Source organism: Cervus canadensis, chromosome X (genome assembly GCF_019320065.1).
Source record: "Cervus canadensis isolate Bull #8, Minnesota chromosome X, ASM1932006v1, whole genome shotgun sequence".
NCBI lineage: Eukaryota > Metazoa > Chordata > Mammalia > Artiodactyla > Cervidae > Cervus > Cervus canadensis.
The window spans coordinates 100,645,678-100,662,073 of NC_057419.1; the positions used below are offsets into that span (position 1 = coordinate 100,645,678).

Here is a 16,396-nt window from a genome sequence, read left to right on the forward strand (position 1 = left end):
TTTGGAGCTCAAGAAAATGAAATCGGTCACTGCATCCACTTTTTCCCCATCTATTTGCCATGAAGTGATGGGACCAGAGGCCATGATCTTCGTTTGTTGAAAGTTGAGTTTCAAGCCAGCTTTTTCACGCTCCTCTTTCACCTTCATCAAGAGGCTCTTTAGTCCCTCTTTGCTTTCTGCCTAATCTAGGGTGGCGTCATCTGCATATCTGAGGTTATTGATATTTCTCCTGTCAATCTTGATTCCAACTTGTGCTTCATCCAGCCTGGAATTTCACATGATGTACTCTGCACAGAAGTTAAATAAGCAGGGTAACAATATACAGTCTTAATGTATTCCTTTCCCAATTTGGAACCAATCTGTTGTTCCATGTCCAGTTCTAACTGTTGCTTCTTGACCTGTATACAAGTTTTTCAAGAAGCAGATAAGGTGGTCTGGTATTACCATCTCTTTAAGAATTTTCCAGTTTGTTGTGATCCACACAGTCAAAGGTTTCATCCATACAGTCAATGAAGCCGAAGTAGATGTTTTTCTGCAATTCCCTTGCTTTTTCTATGATTCAACAGATGGTGTCAATTTGATCTATGGTTCCTCTGCTTTTTCTAAATCGTTTGAACATCTGGAAGTTCTTGGTTCACATACTGTTGAAGCATAGCTTGGAGGATTTTGAGAATTACCTTGCTAGCATGTGAAATGAGTACAGTTGTATGGTAGTTTGAACATTCTTTGGCATTGTCCTTCTTTGGGATGGGAATGAAAACTGACCTTTTCCAGTCCTGTGGCCATTTCAGCTTTCCAAATTTACAGGCATATTGAGTACAGCACTTTCACAGCATCATCTTTTAGGATTTGAAATAGCTTAGCTGGAATTCCATCATCTCCACTAGCTTTGTTCATAGTGATGCTTCCTAAGGCCCACTTAACTTTACACTCTAGGATGTTTGGCTCTAGGTGAGTGATCACACCATCATGGTTATCTGGGTCATGAAGACCTTTTTTTTGTATAGTTCTTCTGTGTATTCTTGCCACCTCTTCTTAAAATCTTCTGCTTCTGTAAGGTCAATACCATTTCTATCCTTTATTGTGCCCATCTTTGCATGAAATGTTCCCTTGGTATCTCTCATTTTCTTGAAGAGATCTCTAGTCTTTCCTATTCTACTGTTTTCCTCTATTTTTTTTTTTTTTTTTTTTGCATTGTTCACTTAAGGCGGCTTTCTTATCTCTCCTTGCTATTCTTTGGAACTCTGCATTCAGACAGGTGTATCTTTTCTTTTCTCCTTTGCCTTTTGCTTCTCTTCTTTTCTCAGCTATTTGTAAGGCCTCCTCAGACAACCATTTTTGCCTTTTCACATTTCTTTTTCTTGGGGATGGTTTTGATCACTGCCTCCTGTACAAAGTTACAAACCTCCATCCATAGTTCTTCTGGCACTCTATCAGATCTAATCCCTTGAATCTATTTGTCACTTCCACTGTACAATCATAAGGGATTTGATTTAGGTCATACCTGAATGGTCTAGTGGTTTTCCCCACTTTCTTCAATTTAAGTCTGAATTTTGCAATGTGAAGTTCATGATCTGAGCCACAGTCAGCTCCATGTCTTGTTTTCGCTGATTGTATACAGCTTCTCCATTTTTGGCTCCAAAGAATATAATCGATCCCATTTTAGTATTAGCCATCTGGCAATGTCCATGTGTAGAGTCGTCTCTTGTGCTAGAGTGGTATTTCTTATAAAGTTCTCTGTATTCTTGACACCTCTTCTTAATCTCTTCTGCTTCTGTTAGGTCCTTGCCATTTCTGTCCTACCCTTATAGCCTATTCTTAATACGAGATCCAGAGTGATTCCGATAAAACTTAGATTCAGATAATTTCCTGCATCAGCTCCAAATGGCTTCCTCCCATCTCTGAGGAAAAGGCAAAGTCATTACAATGGCCCTAAACCAGGTGACCTCTGTTACTGCTCTGACCTCATCACCTCCTACAACTTTTCCTCTTGCTCACAGCACTCCAGTCCCAGTGGCCTCTTTATGATAGCTTTTCACACCAAGTATACTCCTGCCTTAGTGTCTTTTCATTTGCATTTGCTTCTGTTTGGGACGCACTTTCTGCATGACTCATTCATCCTGTTCTAGTACCTGTCTAAATGTCACCTGATTACACAGGCCTTCACTAACCACACCATGTGTAATATCCCACCTCCAGTCACTCTCTGGGTAATACTGTCCCCTACTGACAGATGAGAAATGAAAGCTCATGTAGTTAGTGACTGAGAGTTAAATTTTAATCTCTAGATTATTTGACTCCAAAGACCAAGTTCTTTCCACCTCACCATCCTATCGGCTTGGAGTTGCCCAATAGACAGAGGTTCAGTTCAGATGCTCAGTCGTGTCCGACTCTGCGACCTCGTGGACTGCAACATGCCAGGCTTCCCTGTCCATCACCAAGTCCTGGAGCTTGCTCAAACTCATGTCCATCCAGTCAGTGTGCCATCCAATTATCTCATCTTCTTTCACCCCTTCTCCTCCTGCCTTCAATCTTTCCCAGCATCAGGGTCTTTTTCAATGTGCCAGTTCTTCACATCAGGTGGCCAAAGTATTGAAGCTTCAGCTTCAACATCAGTTCTTTCAACGAATATTCTGGACTGATTTCCTTAAGGATTGACTGGTTTGACCTCTTGCAGTTCAAGGAACTCTCAAGTGTTTTCTCCAAAACCACATTTCAAAAGCATCAATTCCTCGGTGCTCAGCTTTATGGTTCAACTCTCACATCCATACATGACTACTGGAAAAACCACAGCTTTGACTAGATGGACCTTTGATTTTTAATGAAAAATTGTAGATTCCTGGAGCTGGGCAGATGCTCCAGAAATGGTTTGGTCTCCATATTTATATGAGATGGGTGATTTATAACATGAAATTTTAAGTCAAAGCTTGGGAAAAAATTACATGCTGTTAAAAACTAAGAGTTAAGATTTAAACAGAAGTGTGAAACTGTGTCCCAGGTATGGTCTTTTTCAACCATGTTTTAAAATAATATGGGCTTCCTTTGTGGTTCAGCTGGTAAAGAATCCTCCTGAAAGGCAGGAGATCTGGGTTTGATCCCTGGGTTGGGAAGATTCCCTGAAGAAGGGGAAGGCTACCCACTCTAGTATTCTGGCCTAGAGAATTCCATGGACTGTATAGTCCATGGGGTCACAAAGAGTTGGACACGACTGAGTGACTTTCGCTTTCACTGAAAAGAATATATCAATTCATTTCCATTTAATGTTTATGTACAGAGTAGTAGTTATAGCTTTAAGTACACCAAACTCAGATTACCACGTGCCTGGTTTAAGATGAGCAGTTCAAACCCATGTCTCAGACATCTCTACCTTAGGGTGACTCTGTGCATGTGTGTCTGTTACCTCAAATGTTGAATGGTGAAAGAGCCTGAAAGCTCTGAACCAAAATGCATAAAGAATCAAGGATAACAGTATAAAAATCTTCATAGGAGGATGCTCAGGAAAAGTCACTGGTCTCAGTCAATGGCCAATTTGCTTTAAGTAATATTAAATATTCCAAGAATTTGGGTAGTTTTCTGGTCTTCACTATAACAAACTTTAATGAATGATGTATTACATTCATATTCTTTTAATGTACATTTAATAAGACCATTCTCCTTCTATGATAAGACTCCTCTAAAGTCCAGGGTAATGAATATCTCTAATGCTATGCATGCTAAGTTGCTTCAGTCGTGTCCGACTCTTTGCGATCCCATGGACAGCAGCTCACCAGGCTCCTCTGTCCACAGAATTCTCCAGGCAGGAATACTGGAGTGGGTTGCCATCTCCTTCTCCAGGAATATTCTAATATTTGCATTTTATTCAGCTGTTTTGGTATCCTATAAATATAAGCTGAATTTGGAAATGTAAATTGCTTTCTAAAAGAAAGGAAGAGAATGAGGAGTTTAAAAATGGATACAGGTATCTTTAAATAAAGAGAAAAGAGGAGAAAAGTTCTCTGAGTTTCTAAGTGGGCCATAGAACATGCTGGCTGGAACAGTATAACTAGTGGAATAAGCACTGAACTTAACTAAAGAATAATTTAACAAAAATTCTATTAATGTGTGTGGTTCAAACTTGAGTGCTACAGATCGGTGGGTTAGAGTGTGCCAAGTTCTTCAGACAATTCTGTGGAGTGAGGAATGTGCAATGAAAGCAACAATCCAGATATGATTAGCACAATCAGTCAAGTAACAGAGATTTGGGAGTGGTGGTGGTTGCGGATGTATGCTACACAGCTCCTTTTCACACACAGGCATGCATGCAGTATGAAGGTTTGCAGTCCTTTCATGTTTAAGTGATATACACAGTGGCTGTACAGCTTGAAGATCCAGAAAAAATTTAGGAAATCATATATTTTAAGTCAATGGTGCTGGGAAGATTGTAGAAAGCTCTCCTGAGAGGGATATAGTGACACCAAAGGACTCAGGAAGGACGGACTATTTTGAACATCTGATACTCTGACTATAACATATGTGAGTGTCTCTCCAGCAATATGTACAACATTGCTAAATTAAGCAATCATTTATTTATTTTCCCAAATTAGATTATGGCTTGTTCTTCAACATAAAGAAACAAAAAGCAAATCAGACCTGGAAATGGATGTCACGAGCTAGCATGACCAAATCATGACATTCATTGTTTAATCAGTATGTGGTAGACTCAAATGTACAAAGTCAAACACATCCATCTGGTTGAGGGCTGCCCAGCAAAGCAGTCACCTTGGGGACCATCAACTTCAAGGGAAGTTTATAAACCACACATCAGTGCACACCCAGTGTTTCATTACCTTATATCAGAGTTTGTTTTTTATAGCTTTAAAACTGAAACCAATGGGGAGGACAATAAAATAGGTGCACATTTTGACAACATTAACAATGTCTTCTCTGATGAGTTGTATGCTGCTAAAAACAAATAATGAACCCCTACACAACAAAGCGAATGATCCTTTCCCAAAAACTGAGAGAACTTACAGGTAAATGGCCAAGAAGTGAAGTGATGTTATGGGTCACAGAAATTATAATTCCATCTGTGCTCACTATTATCATAAATCCATCCAATGACTAATGAAAAGAGAATAATAATGTAATTAAATAGTGGAACAATAATAAAATGATAGCTTTATTTCTAAATGCATAAATAATTGTAATCACACACTGAAAATGTATTGTGGTCCTTAAATATCAATAAAGCAAGCCCAGAATTAATTAAAATTCCATTATTCTCCCTCCTACACAGAATCTACTTAACCTTAAGCATGAGATGTTTATCAAATGATATCTCACTTAGACAAACACATTTCAGTATACACCCAATTAACACAAAACTCTCCAACACAAGCTAGGAAGATTCATTTCCATGTGTTGGTTATTTCACACTTAATTCAAAATTAATTCCAAAAACAGTAAGAATATTTTGGAGGGCATTTTCATTTGTAGTTAGTTTAGTCAATCTATTTATAAATATGGCTATTGCCTTCACTTTCCTGCTATATAATAGAATAGATATCCAGACAAATGCCTCCTGGTAAAGAACACCTAAAATGGTGGATAAAATATATAAAACAGGGAGAAGCTTATGGTAAAGTATGGGAAACAATCTGATATAGAAATGACTAGAACATGAGAAGTCAGAGGATATCGAAGCTTGCATATGCCTTGGGAGCATCTATGCAACATTGATGGCATAGAGCCAGGGGGACAGAAAACAAAGCTTGGACACACACAAAGTGAAGGCTGAAACCAAAGACTCCCGTATCAAGCCAGGAAAGGAAACTCTCAGCAGACAAAATAGAAAGATCTTATCCAACAAAGAGAGCCAGGGAACTTACAACCTGCCTATCTTGCCTCAGCCTCAGCTTGGGCTAGAAAAGGAAAAGAAGAACTGGTCTCCTCTGGGAATTGCAAACAAAAGCCCACACTCACACTAACTACCTGTGTAGCCCTCAACACCCCAAGCCTATAATTTACTTTCAAATGGTCCTGACCCCAAATATCCAGGAAAAAGAAATTGAAATCACCTCTTGAGAATGATTTTAAAACCAGGGCTCAAAGAATGTAGATAAATTTCCAAATAACATAAGTTTGTCATAAATGATTAACAAAAACAGGAAAAACATGAAACATGAACAAGAGGCAGTGTAAACAATAAAATGCACAATGAGATTTAAAACTGCAGATATGAGAAATATCAGAGACAGAATGTAAAATAAGTATGCTTAAAAGCAACTATACTGCAATAAAAATTAATAAAAATAAATAAATATGCCAAAAACATGCTTAATATGCTTAAATAAATCTTAAAAGGGTATTGAAAATATAATGAAGGAACAGGAGACTCCTAACTGACTAGGCAGATGTGAAAATTAATCAAATTGTCTAGAAATGATATCATCAAAATAAAAACTCAATATGTAGGTCAAATAGCAAGTTAGAGCATAGGTGGAAAGATAATTTCTGAACTGGAAGACAAAGCTGAAGAAATGACTCAGAAGCAACACAAGGAGACAAAGGAATGGAAGATAAGAGAAATGAAATAACACAGAGAAGAGCGGGAAAGTGCACTAGACATTTTACACATGTTCACTTTACTCTCACAACCACTCTGTGAAACAGAGATATTGTACAGAGGAAGAAGTCAGAGTTGAGAGATGGCAATTCTCTCAAGGATGCATAACAAGTAAGTGATAAAGGAACAGTTCATATCCCTATCTATTTGACTCAAAGGATCGTGGTCATTTGGGCTTTAGTCTGTGGCCTTTGAACTCAGTGAAACCTACCAGTTCCTTTGGAAGTAGAAACCATAAACATCTCATGTCCTTGAGGAAAAAAAAGTAAGGAATGAAAAGGCTTAATCTATAGACTCTAACAACCTGTGTTGAATGAATCTACCAGATAATTAATTAACTTGCCACTAAACTATGCAAACACTCGTTCATTTTTGCTGTTGCTGGAGTTCGGTGGGTTCAGTTGGCATAAGAAACATCCAGGCAACTTTGGATTAGATTATCTTCTCTCCAAAATGATTTTAAAGATGCAAATAAATGAACCTAGTGAGTTAAAAAAAAAAAAAGAAAGAAAGAAAGAAAGAAACATCCAGGCAGCCTGCTAGACATGAAGGCTCCTGGCCCTACCAAGATAGAGATTCCAATTCAAACAGTTTAAGGTGGGTCTCAGGAATCTGTGTTTTTACCAAGTTCCCTAGATAATTCTGAAGATAGAGTCCCCTAGCCACACTTTGAAAAACAGTATTCTGTATCTTTTACTGCATGCATTCTGCACATAAAGCAACCAGAGAACAAACTCCCTCTTACTTGTAGTGTCTTCTGGATAAAATCTTCATAGCTTCGAAATGATGGAATCCAATTCAGTGTCTCTGTAGACATTTTTATAAGGAAGGAAAGATAAAAAATGGTCACATTAAAATGATTAGCTTATGGGTATTGATTTTTCAAAGTTATAATTAATTTTATAGAAAAGACTCTCATGAGAAAATGCTGAGTGCTAATGAAGAATCTGAGGTAGACTAACTAATTTCTTATAACCTATCATCAACAAAGAAGTGTTCAGAATTGAAAAAGACCTTGAAGATCATCCATCTCAATTTCTACTGTATGCAGGATGATCTTTCTAACAATGTTATGATCTTCAACTCCCAGTTCTTTCCCTTTCTTGACTTCTTTAAGTCTTCCAAATTCTATCCAAACCCAATATTCACAATATACCAGATAAGGTACAGGCTGTTGAATGCTCCAGGTGTATTAAGACACTGAATATGTCCTCAGTCCCTGGCTAAAATACAGAATTCCATGACTGTTCCATCAAATTAAGCTTTTAGCAAAGGACCTCAACTAGAAAATCCTTAAGCTGTATCTTGTAATTCTCCAAAGATGCTGACACTCTTCTGTCTCCTATACCCCCTCCTCCATGCGTCAAGATTTTCTGGTTTTCCCAATGAACAGTTTCAGCTCCTGAACTAACTCAGAGCCTCTGCTATCAACATCCACCCCACTTTGCCTCCCCCAATCCCACCTGTTCCACTGACTTCACTAACCCAGAGACTTCACTAACACAGCCCCCCAGTCTCTAGTTATTTGAATGTATGTCCACAAATGTTTGCTTCTTCTCCTCACAGAAATGGTGAGGAGACCCATAAAACTGCAATGCCTATTCAAAATGTTAAATCCCTTGACAAAGACAAATCTGACAGCAGCACTTGCTCTCTTGGTGGGAAGGCGTCTCAGATCCTTCTCTATGAGTAGATAAGAAGGGACCCAGGCATGAGCAGAAGAGCTCCTGAACCCTCACTTAAGAGGGGATGAGAAGAGGGCATGTAACTATGTGGGAAGGAAGAATAATATGAAACATAAACCATGCCGGTTGCACAACCGCCTCACAATCAGTGTTCCTGACCCCTGTCCCAGCCTGAAAACTGAATTCTGGTCACAACTTCTCCAACTCAGAAAACAAACCATGCCCCTCTCCCATGGCTGATTTCTGAGGTCATTTCCCCACTGACTTTCAGCTCCACCTAGTGACTTTCATCTCCTATACTCCCTACAAAGAAATACAAAAGACAGTCCATATATTTCCAGAAAATAAAACCTATGTATTTTATAAAACAACCATAAAGGGCTTTTCTACATTAGTATATTACCCATGAACTTGTCCTTGTTCTGTTTCTAGGGTAGGCACCATATACAATTCTTCACTAAAACCCCAGTGTTCAGCATGGTACTTGACTCACGATAGGAACTTGGCAATTCTTGTTAAGCTGAACCTCATTCATTCATGTATTTAACTACCACCTACTGGGCTCCTACTACATATCCTACTCTGTTTTAGGGGCTAATGATAGAGCATGGACAAGACAAATAAATTGACCATTCTTTTGAATCTTACAGACCGGTGGGGAAGGTAGACAGATAACCAACACATAAACCAGGGAATTGGTCATTGCATATACCTTGAAGTACAATAACTTCAACTGGGTGCCCAGGGAAAGCCTTGCTGACAAAGTGAAAAATGGCAGGAAGAGAGCTATGAGAAAATCCAGGAGCAAGAAGAGCATCTCAGGCAGAAGAAGCAGTAAGTACAAAGGGAGACAGGAAAGATTTTGGCCAATTTAACTAACAGGAGGTCAAAGGGACTACTGTAGAGTGACCAAGGGATAGAGCAGTGGGAAATGAAGTCTGAGAGACAGGTAGGACCAGATTACGTAGTGTATGTGAGGGAGCCAGCATTGTTTTGAGTGGAACAGCATGTGCTTTCAAGCAGAAGAGTGACATACGGGTTTTTTTTTTTTTCCTAATATTTTTATTAGAAAATATATTTTTCTGTATTTCGTTGAGGGAAACATGAAGGAGTTCCCCGACCAGGGGCCCCTGCATCGAGAGCACAGGGTCCCAACCACTGAACCATCAGGGAAGTCCCTTGATATATATTTTTAAAAGATCACTATGGCTGTTTATGAAAAATAGGTCAAACTAGGGACCAAGAGTGAAGCAAGGGAGCCTCGCTGGAAAGCATGTTCAAATGGAATAGATGGTGGTGGCCTGGACTAGGTTGGTTCACCAAGGCTATGAAAGTGGCAGAGTGAATGGATTTGAGATATACTTTAGAAGCAAAGCTAAAAGGATTTGCTGATGGATTGGTGGAGGACACAAGAATGACAGCTGGAGTTTATTTTGAGCTATTAGAAGAATGGTGGTACTTATTCTGAAACTGTGAAAATCAAGCCCGGGAGTGTGAGAGGAATTGAGAGGTCCTGAATGGCGATGTTACCTTTCCTGTTAGACATCCAAGCAAAGAAGTCACAGAGGAAACTCTCATGCTGATTTAATAATGAGTATGATTCTCAAGTATGGAGGTAAGGAAGGAGGTTCGGGCTGCAGATAGATTTTAAAAGTGGGAGGCACTGACATCCAAGTAGCCCTTCAAATTAAGGGATTGGATGAGATTACATGGGGAATGACTGTAGACAGAGAAGACAAAAGGTCCTAGGACTGAGCCCTAGGGCATATCCATGCTTCAAAGTTGAAAAGGGAAAGAGGGGATGGGAAAAAGAGAGAGAGAAGGAGTGGCCAATGAGTTAGGAGAGGAACCAGAATCCAGTTACCCAGGTATCCTGGAAGCTGAGAGAAAAATGCTTCAAGAAGGAGGGAGTGGTCACCTGTCCAATGTTTTTGAAATATCATGAAAGATGAGGATAGTTAAGGGACCAAAGACCTCAGCAATGTGGAAACCACTGCTATTCCTGACAGAAGTAGTTGTCCTGGAGTGGGGGGAGCTCCAGGCTCAGTGAAGTGGGTTGAGAAAGGATGGGGCACAAGGAAGTGAACACAGGGTCGATACAATCATTTCGAGAAGTTTTGTTGTGAAGGGGACACAGAAATAGGGCAACAGCTGAAGGTATCATGGGGCCAAGAAAAAATATTTTAAGGTAAGAGAGATCTTCTATAGCATGATTACATGCTTATGAGCATAACCTGCTCAGATGTTTTGAGTTAAATATACTTAAATATTATAGGTACTATTTGACACCCTTGGGACCCTGTTTCCCTTAGCAACATTTATATGTGCCTTCAAGTGCCTAAGATACAGAAATCTGCACTACTGTTGCCCAGAATACTTCTTCTAATTCTCATTTCCTTATTCCACTTTTGCACAAACTTCAGTAATGCTTTTAGCATCAAGCATAAGAAAATTATAAATGGAGAGAAACTAAATATCCACATAATAGAAGTTGCTTCAGGAGGTCATCTTGTCATTGCTGCTGCTGCTGCTATTACTATTTAGTCACTCAGTCGTGTCCAACTCTTTGTGACCCCATGCACTATAGCCTGCCAGGCTCCTCTGTCCATTGGATTTCCCAGGCAAAAATACTGGAGTGGGTTACCATTTCCTCCTCCAGGGGATCTTCCCAACCCAGGGATCGAACCCGCATCTCCAGCATTGGCAGGCAGATTCTTTACCGCTGAGTCACCAGGGAAGCCCCATCTCGTCATTAATCCCACACAGTGATGTATGAGGTAAAGAAGAGTTCCAGTTGTCCCACCCACAGCTCATTTTCAATATAGCTAAGCTCAGTTGAAACCTGTCTTTTGTGAAAGAGCAGAAATACCTTGTGATTTTTCTTTGTTTTCCTCCACAGGACTGTCCCGTCTGTACAAAAAACCATGTAGTCCTCTGAGGACAGTATTGATGTGATTCTTTTTCTGATCTTCAGACAGATCTCTATATCTAATTGATAAAAGACAAAGAAGGTTATTCATAAGGGTACATGCATGCTAAGTCACTTCAGTTGTGTCTGACTCTTTGCAGCCCTGTGGACTCTAGCCTGTCAGGCTCCTCTGTCCATGGGATTCTCCAGGCAAGAATACTGAAGTGGGTTGCCCTGCTCTCCTCCAGGGGATCTCCCCCCCCCACCCCCCAGGGATCGAACCCATGTCCCTTACGTCTCCTGCATTAGCAGGCAGGCTCTTTATTATTAGCACCACCTGGGAAGTCCATAATAAGGGTAGGACTGAGAATTCAAATGATGGAACAATGGATGGGGAGAAATAAGGAGAGAGAAAGGGAGATGTTATTGTCAACATCTGGGCAAAAATCTGGTCCTTTGATAACTCATATAACACAACTGTCAACATTAAAATAAGAATATGAAAGCCAATCTCATGTCCCTCAGACTCTGAGGCTGTTGAGGGTAGGTTGGGACCATATCTGTCTCCATGTTTCCAATAGCAAAGTCCACACAGTGTCTTGCACAGTGGCTTATGAATTATATCAAATAAGTCCAAATGAATTTGAATATAATGGTGGCTCTTTGTTCTACCATATAATCTTACCTGCTTTTTCAGAGTACTTCTGATTAAAGAAAACTGTTTCTAAATCAACTCTAATTACTGAAGAGACTTTCTTGAAGCCAATGCTCCCTCTCACAGAGAAAGTTGAGCAACGAAATGCTAATTTAGATTTCAATTTTTAACTTAAAAAAAACACAGACCATTCTGAAAAATTCTGACAAAAACTTTTTGACCAGTAGGATGAAATTTACTTTAGATTCTTGAACTGGAAAAATGACATTATTAACCTTCCCAAATGTATATGAATTTCAATTCTAGGCAAGCCAAGGCCCCCAAGCAGACTTTTCAACTGATCAGGGAGTATAAAGCGTTTATTCAGTGTCAGCTCTGAGCAACCACTGTGCAAGGCAGGGAGGGCACAGTTCGATGAGGGAGGCTGTTAGGACATAGAGAGTGAGCATGCATGCTCAGTCACTCAGTTGTGTCTAACTCTTGCAACTCCATGGACTGTAGCCCGCCAGGCTCTTCTGTCCATGGGATTCTCCAGGCAAGAATGCTGGAGTGCGTTGCTGTTTCCTCCTCCAAGGGATCTTCCTGACCCAGGGATTGAACCTGAGTCTCTTAGTCTCCTGCATTAGCAGGCAGGTTCTTTACCACCAGCACCACCTGGCAAGCCCATAGGAAGCCTACAAAGTGTTATAATACAATTAGGTTGAGGGATATGAAGTACCCACCAGAGAGGTCAAATTTCTCTGAGTTAGTCAAGTTTCCCAGAGGAAGGAGAATTTTGCAAGATGTGAAATAGGAAGGGAGGACAGGGGAGAAGTCTTTGAGGAAAATATCAGTCAATTAGGAATTCATACCGCATCCGTTTTCTTCCGTCACCTTCATCCATTTTTCAGTGATATAATAAAGAATCCTGAAATCAAAGTGGAGCCACATTTTACTAAGAAATCAGTCTATGATGAATCACATAAAACAATAAGATTAATCAAAATTCTCAATTTCCCTTGAGGAATGCCTACTTCTTTTAAAGAGAATCTCATTAAGCATCTGTAGATGGTAAAGACTTGCTTTATTGTGTGATCCTCAATGAACGTTTGTCACAATAATACTACAAATGAATGTATTTGGAAAAAGGTGCAAAAACACTGTGAAGTTACACAACTTAATCCCAAAGTCAGGTACTTGTTGGTTTACTTTTGTACCCTTAGATTCCTTTAACTTCCACTGATTTCATGAAACAAAGACAGTGAAAGAAAGAGAGATGTGGATTGAAAACTTCATACCTAGCCACTATATCATGCCACAATAGACAAAAGCCTGCACTTATCATTGATATCACAGAAATCTTCAGCATAGAAGAATGACCTTGACAACACCAGAAGTCTCTGCTTTGAATTGTGTAATTAGACTCACACATCACCTCAAGGTTGAAACCTCAATACAGAAGTCAATGACATTGAAATACATGTGCATTAAATAAGAGGGAACTGTTAAAATATAGCAAACATCTTCTAAATGCTCTCAAGAAAATAAGAGAAAGCTCAGGTGTCAAACCCTGGGCAGATACTGAAAACAAGCTGGTTAGTTCACCAACCTGTGCTGCTGGGGAGATGATTAAGCATAACTTACATCCCTCATATCTAGCAGAGTGCTGGGAAAAGACTGAAAAAATGAACAGAGCTTTCAGATGGGATATCATCAGGCAATCTAAAATATAGGTAACTAGATTCCTAGAAGGGAGAGGAAATGTAATATTTGGATAATGGCTAATTGTTCCCATACTGGATGAAAAACATAAATTCATATATTCTTGAAGCTCAGTGAATCCAAGAACTAAACACCATGAAAAGCTTACCAAGGCTTGAAAAGCAATTGCAAAGCAAAAGCAATTGCAAATTGAAAAGCAATTGCAAAAAGAAAATCTTAAAAGCAAACAGAAATAAAAGATACATTTAATACAGAGTGGGGAAGAATGTCCTCTGTCTGACTTCTCATCAGAATAACCCAAGCCAAGAGAAAATGAAACATCTTTAAAGTTCTGGGCAAACAAATCAACCTAGAATTCTATATCTATTAAGACTGAACCCTTCAAAGAAACTGAAGGTAAAATAAAGACACCTTCAGATGAACAAAAAATGGAAGAAGTCAAGGCCAGCATACTAGCACTATCAGAAATGTTAAAGGAAGGACTTCAAATGGAAGGAAAAGAATGCCAGATGCAAAGTTATATCTACATTATGAAATGAAAAGAACTGGAAATAATATGTACATGAATAAATATAATATTTGCATCTTCAATTTCTTTAAAAGATAACTGAAATAAAAGCAAGGAACTGTAAAGTTTTTAATACATATTGATATCAAATCTATTACAATAATAATACAAAAGATAGAAGAGTGGAAAGCGAAAACCTACTGTTATGAGATTCTTACATTATACATGAAGTGGCACAATGTTAATTCACATCAGACAGTAATAAATTAAAGATGTATACTATAAACTGCCTAGAACAACAAATAAAACACACATGAGATATAGATTATGAAAGGTCACACTGACTGCAGGCGGGAAAGCGCCAGCCAGAAAATGCTGACAGAGAAGCCCCGGATAAGTCCCAGGGACAGACATCCACCAATCAACAGCCCGTTGCCAGGCAGACTGATGGACACGAAGGCGCCAAGATTCCGGCCAATCAAAAACTGACACGAGTCCGAAAAGTCCAATCAGCACCCTAGAGCCAGCCGGAAAATGCTGACAGAGAAGCCCCGGATAAGTCCCAGGGACAGACTCCACCAATCAACAGCCTGTTGCCAGGCAGACTATGGACATGAAGGCGCCAAGATTCCGGCCAATCAAAAACGGACACGAGTCCGAAAAGTCCAATCAGCACCCTAGAGCCAGCCGGAAAATGCTGACAGAGAAGCCCCGGATAAGTCCCAGGGACAGACATCCACCAATCAACAGCCCGTTGCCAGGCAGACTGATGGACACGAAGGCGCCAAGATCCCGGCCAATCAAAAACGACACGAGACTGAAAAGTCCAATCAGCACCCTAGAGCCCGATTCTAACCATATATGGAAAGGTCCCACCACTTCCGCATCCGCCAGGGTATATAACTGTCACCCCACTTCCCGCAGGTTGCAGACACCCACTTTCCCCCTGCTCAGGTCTGGGAGCTCTGCCCGGGAGCAATTGCCCAATAAAGCCTCTTAATACTCTGGCACTCTCTTTGTCTTGCCGCGGGGTTCTTACAGATTACAAATCAAAAGAGATAAAATGGAATATTAATTAGTCATTTCATCCAGAAGCAGAAAAGGAAGGCAAAGAAAACAGATCAAATGGGACAAACAGAAAATATATAGAAAGATGGTAGACTTAAACATCACTGTATTAATAATTATGTTAAGTGTCAGTGGACTAAAGGCACAAATACAAAGCCAAGGAGTGTCAAAACTGGGGACAAAAGTAAGACCAAACTATCTTGTCTACAGGATACTCACTTGAATTATAAAGTCACAGCTTATAAGTAAAATAAAAGAAATATATATACTATATAACCTTAATGATGTAAAGCTTAAGTGGCTAATTAATATTAAAGATTCTAGGTAAGGAATAGTCTTAGAGTAAAAGAGGGACATTTCATTATGATAAAGGAGTCAATCAAGAAGGTAAAACAATCCTAAACAGGTATACTCCTAATTACAAAGTTTGAAAATGAAGTAAGAACTAAAAGGAGGAATAAACAAACCCACAATTACATCTGATGAGTTTAAACTCTCCTCTATCAGTAATTAATGGACCAAATAAAGAGAAAAGAAGTGAGGATACTGGAGACTTACTAGCCTGCCAACAGACTTGGCCTCGTTTGATGACAGGCTGCGCTAAGCAACAGTAGAACACAGGCGTAACATTCCAACTGTGATGATGATTCAAAATGTACTGGTCCATGAGACCAGTTTCAGTGAATTTAAATCATTAAAGGCATACAGACCATGTTCTCTGATGAAAACAGAATTAAATTAGAAATCAATAATAAACAGATAAATCCCTGGAAAACCCCCAAACATTTGGAAATTAAATAACATCCCTGTAAATCATTTCTGAATTAAAGAATAAACCTTTGGAAAAGGTTTAAACACAGAAAATCAGACATTATATTATAATTATATTATAATTAATTATAATTAATATTTTATAATTAATTATAATTATATTATATAATTATAATAATAATGTTAAATATAATTAATATTATAATTAATTATATTGATTTTATTATTATTTATATTATATATTATAATAATTATATTCATATTAATTAATTATAATTAATATTAATGCTAAATTCCAAAATATTCAATAACCTAATTGTAATTTATTAAAATTGCATTATATGTATTTATGGTGTTATATAGTCCCATCAAAAAAAGCCAAATCTCAATAATTACTCAAATCACTTTTTTGTGTTCTTAACACATGATTCTTTGTATATACAGTAAAAGAAATTATACAGTGTTAGGAGCTAATTTAACAAAATGTGCAAAATTA

The 16,396-nt window shown here is 38.8% G+C and overlaps 1 protein-coding gene across 5 annotated transcripts in view; it reads right to left on the reverse strand.

Moving 5' to 3' along the window:
• The window catches only part of PASD1 (PAS domain containing repressor 1), a 120,224-nt gene that overhangs the window by 52,533 nt on the left and 51,295 nt on the right, over nucleotides 1-16,396 (reverse strand). For all 5 annotated transcript variants that reach the window (XM_043458861.1, XM_043458862.1, XM_043458865.1 and 2 more), the window contains exons 2-5: nucleotides 12,704-12,759; nucleotides 11,159-11,277; nucleotides 7,350-7,411; nucleotides 5,011-5,100 (exon numbers count right to left, since the gene is read on the reverse strand). In XM_043458861.1, the coding sequence (XP_043314796.1) occupies nucleotides 5,011-5,100; nucleotides 7,350-7,411; nucleotides 11,159-11,277; nucleotides 12,704-12,735 (303 nt within the window). In that variant the 5' untranslated portion in view covers nucleotides 12,736-12,759. The remainder of the gene's footprint in view (nucleotides 1-5,010; nucleotides 5,101-7,349; nucleotides 7,412-11,158; nucleotides 11,278-12,703; nucleotides 12,760-16,396) is intronic.